Genomic DNA, 10,069 nt, shown 5'->3' with positions numbered 1-10,069 from the left:
TCCATTGGATACGGTTTGTGGTTTAAAGTTCGGAACGAACTATTGAAAGAGGAGGATAGGATGCCGTTCAGATAATAATCTAACGGTTCCCAAACATCAATTAAGTTTTTTCTTAAAAATTAGAAATTAGGCAACATCGTCCTATTCTTTTTTCAGGGTACAGAAATCGCAGCGGGAAATCAATCAAAAGAATGTACTCCGTGCCAACATTTTTCTAGGGAAAGAAACGGACTCGCAATATCTCTCCCAGAACGCTAGTCGGTCGGGCTCGGGCACAGCGATTAGAATTTCCGAATCACAAAGCAAACAACGTTTCTTTCCCGTTTCTCCCCCCGGAAAATCCCGCCCGTCTCCCCCCTCCAAATTTCCCCCCGCCTCCTCCCAAACCCCAAAATCCCCCGCCATGGGCGTCCTCCACGTGCGACTAGGAGGTCACGAGCCCTGCGGCGACGGCGATACACTGTTCCGACGCGATCCCGGCAGTCGTGAGGCCGACGTCGGCGGCGGGAGACGGCTCCGACGCGAGCCCGGTGGTGATCGACACGAGATCGTCGGAGGAGGCTCAGGAGGGGGTGGCCACCACGCCGGCGGTAGCGGTGATTCGAGGGCGGGAGGCGGCGGAGGCACCCATAGCGGTGAGCGAGGCCAAGGCCGAAGCAGCAACTGCGGAGGCCCAAGAACTGGAGACGAACCGGCAAGAATCAACCGCCGCGGCGGAGAGCACGGGAACGAGAGCAGATTCGTGTCAGGCCCCACGGGCGATGCAAGAGATCAAAAGGGAGGGAACAAGCCCTTTGCAGGCATAAAGATCCTGCTGCTCGATTACTCAATTGCTGAGGACCAGGTAATTTACCTAAGTTAATCTTTCTCCATAAAATTTATGATTGTACTCTCCTTTTCCACTACTGATATCATAGCCTGCTTCTTGCTTGGCATTTGCCTACTTATCAATTGGCGATTAGGTTGCTATGCATATTCATTACGTGGCAAATTCTCTTTTGTTGTACTGTAGTATCTTGAACATTCATCAAGACAGGAATCCCCTGCTTCTTGACAGGGCCGTTCTTGAGTAATCGGGCGCCCTGTGTGTGTGGAGGCCCTGTGTAGTGGCACCACCTGCACATGCTCCGATACGGGCCTGCTTGTTGATAATGATATCTGGTATATCAACATTTCACATTAGTAGGACATAGTATGCCTGTGGAGATATTCAAGACCCAACATGGTGAAAATGGAATGCAGGACCATAGAGCTCTGTCCATCCTTACATTGTAGATTGTGTTTTTATAAGAGTTACATATATGCTAGAATTTGTACCGATTTATATAAATCTATTAGGTACAGCTATATTGAAGTCTACATGCAGTGCACTTGAACTATGTTGTGTGTGTGTGTGTGTTGACTGGCAGGTTTATTTTTAAATAACAGTTATCTAGCATGTGCCGCATGTATGCAACAATGCATCCTTGCTTGTTTGAACTGTTCGGTGTCCAACATGTACCCAGGAGGCCAGGACTGCTTGGTTAGCTGTCTCCTGTCAGCATATCATTATGTAGTTCTACTCCTTGATAAGTCGTAAAAACCTAATAGATCCAAGCTCAAAACTGACACAATTTACTTCTCTGTCTACTTATTTTCATCATGTGCGTACAGTTTTTTTTTAATTATGTCTAGACAAGGATGAAACTTAGGTATTTCCAATTAAATTTTGATAAGCTGTAGTATTTTTTTTATGTAGAATCTACAAGACTATGAACATATGGTGGAAGTGCTTGGAGGTGTACCTTGCAATCCTGCAGAGTACAGCAGCTCGACTCACATTGCTGTCATGGTATGTATTGTTTCTATTAAGTATTAACAATTTAACATCTATATTTCTCGAGAGATCATACTTGTGCCGCTGTATGTCCGTGCTACTCTAGAACTTCTCATCCAATTCTCTTTCACATGAGCCATCAGTTAAGTGTGTAGTATATATATTATATAACAAAAGGCTGCTCTAGCATCAGTTCATATGAGGCCCATGTAGTATTGCTGTATGAACACTAAGAAATAGACAAGCTGAAAATTCAGAATTTCCCTTTCTCTAAAAGTCTGCAGCTTCCAAGTACACACACGCTGCATATGTGAACATGATAGTCAAAACTGCTGCAGGCAGGACCAATGATCCATGAGGAATTATTCATTGCCTTTTTTACTCCTTACAGTACTGGTCTACCATGAGTAATGTAGTGTAGCATCGAACATGGCCAAGGAAACAATGCCTTGGAAACAAAATTCGTCGAAGACCAAATGAGTCCACAGGTCCTATGACAGTGGCAAAACAGTACATCGACCTTAGCTAGAATTCATAGGACAGCGCATATTATATGAGCAAGTTCATGTGGGGGGCTTCTTCCCTTTTCATCGACAAAAACATTTCTACCCAGGTATGTTATATCCTGTTTTAAATTTCCATTTTTCTGCACAAAAGTTAAATTAAATCAACGCGATGTGACTTCACAATTCGCTAGTAATATAATGTTGTTAATTTGGAACGTTTTGCAGGGAACATTCCAGCAGGGGCTCGGCTCATTTGGGAAAATGACTTAAAAGAAGTTGCTAATGCAGACTGGATCTCCAAATGTATGGAAGTATGGAAATTGTTGCCTATAGAAGGAAAAGGCTGTAATGATCAGGCAACAATTTCCATACTTCCATAGGCAAAACGTTCATAGGGAGTTGAGTATTTTCATCCAAGGAAAAGGCTGTAATGATCAGGCAACAATTTCCATACTTCCATAGGGAAAATTGTTGTACTAATTGCTTGGTAGAAAATACTCAACTCCTCAGAGAAGTTCTTCAACATCAATCATCAGGTAAGCAACCTTCTGTGTGCTCGAACTGATGCTTTCACTTGGAAAAGGGACTAGACGGAATAGAGTGCTTCCATGTACACACCATTGTTTTTCTGGAAGAGTGTCTTTTATCCTTGTGCATAACTGAAAATAGCATAACAGCATCCTAGTAATCTTCACAACATAATCCTCTTGGAGAGGATCACATGGGTGCAAAGCGCCATTTGCGATATTGTTTTAGCTCATAAGTTTCTGCGAAGGACTTTGTGTCACATATACAATCCCTTTTTTATTTCTTATTTTAGATCCAAGACCTATCATGTGTGACTAACATCTCTGAATAATGATGGCAGCTTGCCATTCTTCAAACAAAATGCCCTTTCATCTCAATGCAAGAAGAAAAAAAGTACCACAATGGGAAGTACAAACTAGCAGCACATCTGGTTTATCACATTTTGAACTTGCAACCAAGTGACCTTAACATACAACTGGAAAACACTGCTCCAGAAACCATAATTTTAAGTCTACGACCTTTACATGGAACTGAAAAACAGTGCTATTTTTTTTAACGGTACTTGTTGCTTTCTTCTTTGTACTATAGGCTGAAACTGAGTGCTGTTGATCATTTCTTTTGGCAGATGTGCCGTACCTACCTTCTGTTCTGTGGATGCATGATTTTGTGTTTTGGGATTTGACGACCTAATTAAACATAAAATTGTGACAAGATGATGTGCATTTGAGATTTGGCACATGCAATTTTATTTTTAGTCCAAGTGCTTCCTGGTTTTCCATGGTTACTTGCTTCTGGCGATCTCATTTTTAGTTTTTTGGTCTATGTGTTACTTCCATGTCTCACTTGAAGCTCACTTGTGTTGTTTTTTCTCACAGGAAATGTGTCTCTACAATCTGCAAGCAATCGGAATTCAATTCCGGAAACAACCTTAGAAGTGGTGTCAAAAGAAGGCTTGTTTTCCATAGATACATGCACTGTGCTTATGAATCGGAAGAGGTTGAATGTTTGTACGACTATTCACTGAGATTTAGACTGCATGAGCTGACGCAAGTTCCTGGATGCTCTCTGACTTTGAAACTTGCAAAACTGACAACAAAAGTGGTTATTTTGAGGTGTTATTCTCAGCTTGCTAAACTGCATGAAGACGGGTTTTCCTTGGGTGGTTGCTTCACATTGAGGAATTTTATGATATTTGCTGATGATACAATCAAAGTTACCAATCTAGCAGATGGTGCGATACTCAGTTTCTCTGATAGTAACGGAGACCTTGATTACTGGCAGTTTGTGAAAATGGTACAAGACGAGGTCTTTTTAAAACAGGCAGTTCCTGATGATTTACACGAGTGGCTGAGGATAGTCTCACGGGGTATTAAGGCATGTCACCGTAATCTTCTAGCTAACCACATCCATTTGATGGAGGCATTTCAAGGCTATGGCACATTTGTCTCAATGTACCAGCAATTTCGTACTATTGAAGGGAGTGATGGTTGGGCTGATCTTCTAAATTCACTTGGCCACTATTTTTTTGTGAGGAATCAGCGGGGGGGGGGACTCTCCCCACCTGAATTTCATAACTCAAAGAGAAGTTTTACATATTCGTGAGTCGCGAGGACAGGTAATTCCGCCAAGACATCTATGATGGCTTTCTTTAGCCGATGAGCCCAAAGGGACGAGACATCTATGATGTTCTTTAAAATTACATTAGGCGGCAAAAACTGACCACGGAAAACAACACTATTTCTAGAATCCCAAATCATCCAAAGAATGGACAGCAGCATTCCATGCCAAATGGAGGACGGCAGATCAGGAGGCGGAATGACAGACCATCGTGATGAGGAAGCCACGAGCGTGGCACCAATAGCAGTCCAAACTTGAAGGCTAGTAGAGCAACCGAAGAAAAGATGATGGCATGATTCAGTGCTGGCAGAACATCTCGGGCAAGCCTCATCTGAAATAATGTTCTTGCGGAACAGGTTTCTTCGTGTGTTAAGACGATCCTTGTACAGCAGCCAACCGAAGATCTTGACTTTAATTGGAACGTGGCTTGACAAGATGATAGACGCATCAATGTCCAGCGCACCGGGGCAGAGGATGCGGTAGGCATTCTTGGTGGAGAAGGGCTTTCCATCAATGAGAGTCCGGGCGTCAGGTACCTGAGAGAGACAAAAATCCTGCAACAGAGTGGATATGGACTGAAGCTCAGAAGCAGCAGCCACTGTGAGTCTATTCCGCAAGGGTAAATTTAGACCTTCATTAAGCGCAACATTAACTCTTTGGAAGGGAGCAGTACTATGGGAAAAAATAGCTGGGTATAGAACAGACAAAGGCTCGTGAAGAATCCATCTATCTAACCAGAAGGAGGATTTCCCATTACCCACATTGACAGAAGTAATTGCTCTAAGAATTGGGAGGTAGTTCTTTATAATCACTTTAAGGAGGGAGGTGGCATTAGATGCAGCTTCTAACTCACAGGAGGTATCTCTAATAACCCACTGAACCCATGGCAGATCTGTGGAATGTAAAAATCTGAAAGCAAATTTCAACAACAAACATGTGTTTTGTGTCTGCAGGTTTTTGACGCCTAAACCACCAATATTTTTAGGTTTTGAAATTGAGTCCCATGCCACCAAACATTGAGATCCAGAGCACGTATCGTCTTGAGTCCAAAAGAAAGCACGACGTTCCTTGTCAAAGCACTCGGTGGTCAGCATGTTTAGGTCAAAGGCTGACATGCAGTATGTAGGGAGGCAGTCGAGGACCGAGGAAACCAAGGTCAGGCGACCACCTTTTGAGAGCAAGCAAGCGCGCCAGCCGGAAAGGTAGGAACCGCATTTGTCAATAAGTGGAGCGAACGCCGAACTATGCAGTTTGAGAGGTGAAAGGGGCAAGCCAAGATAAGTTTGGGGGAAGGATGAGATGGAGCAATTTAGGGAGGTTGCCATACTTGCAGCTAGGGCAGTCCAAGCCCCTGACGTGTTCTTATCTCGCGGAGTCATTTCCCCTCAATGAATATGAAGACAACATCAAAGGTTTATTGAGGCTCGTCCGCAATACTTTCCAGCACAAGGCAAAGAGATTCCTCAGATTTTTCCTATCATTTATAATCATTGACTTCCCAGGCTTATTGTCTGATCTGCAGAGGGCGTTGCATCTAGGCGGGTACCTCAGTCATCTGAATCTTAGGAATTAGTGTGAGCCTTGCTATCGAGCATGTTGTAGTCAGGCTTTAAGAAGGGAGTACATCTAGTGGATACGTGAGTCATCTAACTCTGCTGTACAAATTTGTGTAAAGTGAGAGGATTAACTTGTACAAATTAGGCTATTAGAATTGAGCTGTTCAATTTTCTGGAAACGAGCATAACATGCTGTAACTGATTCCTTGTTAATAATGCTGGTTTGTGGCAGCAAATGTTAGTACGATTGAAGTTTTTTGGAACAATCATGCCAGTACCAGGTTGGTTGCCTGGAGATGCACCATTTTGGCTTCCTCAGTTATTATTAATGGTGGCTGCTGCTATAATGCTCTTAATCTGATATGAAAGCTGCTAGACCCTTTTCTTATTCTGAAAACAATTTTTTTTACTGCAAGGTTTGTTACGAAGTATTTTCCAAATAGTCCAGAAATGAGCACTAGCGGTGTTGTGTGTGATTAATCTGTCTTGTGAAGATCCCTCAAAAAAAATGTCTTGTGAAGATAGTACAGACAGGCTGATAGATAGGTGCAATAATACACTGAGTGCGGATTTTGTGCTTGTACCTAGTTAATCTTTGAGATTTGTGCAATACAGTAACTAGTTTATGATCATACTTAAGGTCGAATGCAGTTATACCAAATTAACCAGCTGGCACTAGTACAGAGGGATTTACAAGCAGTTTGCACCATGTTCCTCACCGTCTAAGACCGGCATCCGGCAGGTCCGCAACATCATCATCATCCATCCAGAATTGCAAGGAGCAAAAGTACATAAATAGCCAAATTTACATCCAGATTAACCAGCTGAAACATAAGAGTTTGCATATATAATAACTAATAAAAGTAACAAACCAAATTACAGCTCTTTACATCCAGAACACCAGAGGAGATACTGTCCAGAGATGCTTAGACACTATAAAAGAGTTGGTGCGGAGTCCTGCGGTGTGCAGCTCTCCCTTGTGATCATACCTAAGGCGGAACGTACTCATACGGAGCACACAGCCATCGGCGTCGCGAAGCGCGTGCTTCAAATCCACTCCCCGGCGCACGACGAACTCGGCGAGGCAAAATCCGGCTTCGTCACCCATGTCGGCGAGACTGGGCCTTGACACCGACATGCGCCTCTCCGGGACCTCGTTCAACAACAGTTTGTCGTCCTTGACGACCGTCTTCCACTCCGGCGGCTCGCTCGTGGCGGGGGCGGTGCGGGAGACGATTTGGCAGGAACAGACGCGTCCATCGTCACCAAGGCCGACCCAGGCGTCGAGGTCGGCGGCGTAGTGGCCTCGGCCGTGGAAGGGCAGCGCCCATTCCCCGTGCCATTTCCAGCGGCGGAGCTCGGTGTTGAAGGAGACGGTGCCCGTGGGGAGGCGCGGGCACCGCCGTCTGTGGGCGGACATGAAGACGGTGCGCCCGTCCGGGTGCAGCGCGTAGGCGGTCACCGTGTCGTCCGCGCCGAACGGCGGCGGCGAGGGCACGCTTCTCCAGGTCCAGGACCATGGTGGACGTCGTTGGTGCTCGTAGTCCTCCTCCTCGTCCATGGCCGACGGCGGCGTTCTGGACATGGCCTCGAACGAGTGCTGCCGGTTCATGTCGTCGTGGTTAGCCGACATTCCGTAGAGCATGTTGTCGGCGGTGGCGACGGAGATGTGGAAGCAGCCGACCAGCGGAGCCGGGAGGGGAGGGCCCAGGGCCACCGGATCTGGTCCATGCTCGCACGAGGCCCAGCCCAGCCCAGCCCGCACGAAACACTCTCAGAGAAGCAAAGCCGAGCAGGCGGAGAGGTCAGAGAGGCGACGGCGGCGGCCGCGATGCTGTGACGAGACGGTACGCCGCCTCCCAACAGCCTCTCAGCAGGCTTTCTGTCTGGTCTGTTGTTGATCATCTGTAAAGTCCAGGCTTTCCGTCTCCCTGGAATAGACCAGTCCAGGCCTCCGCGCCACAGCTTTGGGGTTGGGTTGGTGGCGCGTGTTGCCGCGATGCTGTGACAACCCTGTGTTGGCTGCTTCCAAACGGAAAAGGCAGGAAAACTAGACGGGGCAAGGACAAGGCTCGACCGCAAGGGCACCATCCGTCGTCATCAAGCCTCTGCCACTGTGCATGCGGCCGCTCCCTCCGTCATGCTTGAGGCGAACGGCGGGCGGGTGAAGATGACGGCCGGGCTGAAGAGAAAGATGGCGGCTGGGCTTTCGACCCAACAGTTGGTCGTCCCGCAACTGTTCGACGATACGATAGACAGGTAATTTTTTCAGCCCTCGGTCTCTTTTCCGGCGAAATGTAGGGTGAATCGATGAAATTGCTTTCTCTTTCGTTCTTGTAGCTTCGATTATAATTCGCTTCCCAATTCCTATGCGGATTTGTCGGCCAAGAAATTGCTTTCTCTACTTGGTTGAATTGTGCATTGTTGCTAATCTTTGCTTTGTAGGACAAAATTGCGGCGATAAGGTATAAAGCCATGCCGGGTTCCAAGAGGAGGCCATTTACACTCCACCATCGTTGGAAGGCGTTGGAGTACAGTGAGAAATGACGATTGAGGGACTAAGAAGTAGCACTGAAGAAAGGAGCATTCGTCCAATTGGATGATGAAGAAAATGATGCATCGAACGGTGGGCAGCAAGAGGCCGGATGGATGGAAGAAGGAGAAAGAGAAGCCGAAGAAGACAGCCAAGACCTCAAGTTTGAATGACAAGTTCGATGAATTGATCCAAGGAGATCGCTTCGTCCGCCAAAATTGGACCTCAAAAAGATCAGTGCCGAGAAGAAGCATGAACAAAAAATGCAAAAGTTGCAAGCTATTCGTGAGGTGGAACTCCAAAGGATCAATATCGACGCGCAAGGCCAAAATTGAGGAGGAAAAGACAGCTGCGATTGTGCTTGCGGAGGAGAACAAGATCATTCTTATGAATCTGAGTGGGCTTGATCCACTCGCAAGGGAGTGGTGGGAGCTGCAAAGAAATGAGATCGTGCAGCGTCGCCGCAAAGCTGCCGCCGAGGCGGCAGCGGCAACTGCCGAGGCTGCTGCAGCCGGAGCCACTCATGGCGTTGATTGCGCAGTCGGAGCCAACAATATTTGATGTGTATCTTTCTACTTTGTTGCGAAATTTGGAGAACTATATCTGTCCGACGTCCAACCGTCGATTTTAATGATTCCGCACATGTTTCGGTTTTGTGCAGACCGGGACAAAACAGATACTGCATACCTTGTTTTCGGTTTCTGCTCTGGCCGCGTTTTTTGCAAAACCGAAAAACCTGATTGGGTACACCGAATCCGCGTTTTTTCCTTTGAGATTATTCGGTAACTGCTGCAGTGGCTCTAACACCAATTCGACTCTACCCGGCGGCCGATGTTGGGAAGCAGCAGCGTCCAATGCGTTTCGATTTTGAGTGCTCTCTGCCATTCTGTGTGCCGCGCCAATTAACGGCGGTATATCTATACACCATCGATATTCGTGTTTGATGATGTACATGTGGGCTGTCTAATCGTTCTCAAGAAACATAATTAACATGTGCATTATACAAACAGTGGCGCGGGAACTGTGGGCGATCGAAACCGGCGCGTCAGGCAACGTGGCAAGCGTGCCCCTATCACAAGCAACGCATGCCACGAGGGCTCGTCGTCTGTTATGGAAGACGACGACGAAGGCGCCGCAAGTAATATGTCCATCCAGGGATTTTTCATGGTCAGCGGCGGGCTTAGGGATAAATGCAGCCGCAAAACCTCCAGCCGCCTGTTCCCATCGCAAATGGGCGGTGAGAACAACAAACTCATGTAGTATTTCATCAACATTGGTACAACGGCTCCACCGTTTGTGATCCGATAGGGAAGCATGTACGTGAGCCCGTTTTTCTTTTTTACAAACGTGGTTGTACAACTTTTATTGTGATTTGGAGATCTGAACAACTTCAAAACGTATATAAATTTCAGGGGAGGGTGGAGCAGGCGAAGAAGGAAATGATTTTTCCAGGTCTTGCAGATGAGAAGCAACGTGGCTAGGTTGCCGGCAAAGATCGATTACAGGCCGACGG

General features: G+C 46.5%; 1 protein-coding gene across 4 annotated transcripts; it reads left to right on the top strand.

The window, feature by feature from the left end:
• The first annotated feature begins 366 nt into the window (after positions 1 to 366).
• Positions 367 to 6,289, top strand: LOC104583233 (keratin, type I cytoskeletal 9). Of its 4 annotated transcripts, none has more exons than XR_002964178.1 (4): positions 367 to 844; positions 1,739 to 1,831; positions 2,208 to 2,858; positions 3,726 to 6,289. XR_002964178.1 is itself a non-coding variant. In XM_024460335.1 (4 exons), exons 1-3 carry the CDS (start codon positions 404 to 406, stop codon positions 2,590 to 2,592), a joined length of 579 nt encoding a protein of 192 aa, XP_024316103.1. In that variant the 5' UTR covers positions 367 to 403; the 3' UTR covers positions 2,593 to 2,858; positions 3,726 to 6,289. The 4 variants fall into 4 exon arrangements, 1 of the variants encoding a protein (XP_024316103.1); XR_002964179.1 differs by having other exon boundaries at positions 1,739 to 2,429; positions 2,548 to 2,858; XM_024460335.1 differs by having other exon boundaries at positions 2,548 to 2,858.
• Positions 6,290 to 10,069: the final 3,780 nt, after the last annotated feature.

The sequence above is a fragment of the Brachypodium distachyon genome, chromosome 2 (genome assembly GCF_000005505.3).
Source record: "Brachypodium distachyon strain Bd21 chromosome 2, Brachypodium_distachyon_v3.0, whole genome shotgun sequence".
In the NCBI taxonomy this organism is placed as follows: Eukaryota; Viridiplantae; Streptophyta; class Magnoliopsida; order Poales; family Poaceae; genus Brachypodium; species Brachypodium distachyon.
This window is presented reverse-complemented; position numbering and strand designations above follow the sequence as displayed.

What these genes read in the sequence shown, in the direction of transcription:
- LOC104583233 (XM_024460335.1), top strand. Translation starts at nt 404, where the DNA reads ATGGGCGTCCTCCACGTGCGACTAGGAGGTCACGAGCCCTGCGGCGAC. An exon ending in ACTCAATTGCTGAGGACCAG is followed by an intron (nt 845 to 1,738) that starts GTAATTTACCTA and finishes TTTTTTATGTAG; the next exon opens with AATCTACAAGACTATGAACA. An exon ending in CGACTCACATTGCTGTCATG is followed by an intron (nt 1,832 to 2,547) that starts GTATGTATTGTT and finishes AACGTTTTGCAG; the next exon opens with GGAACATTCCAGCAGGGGCT.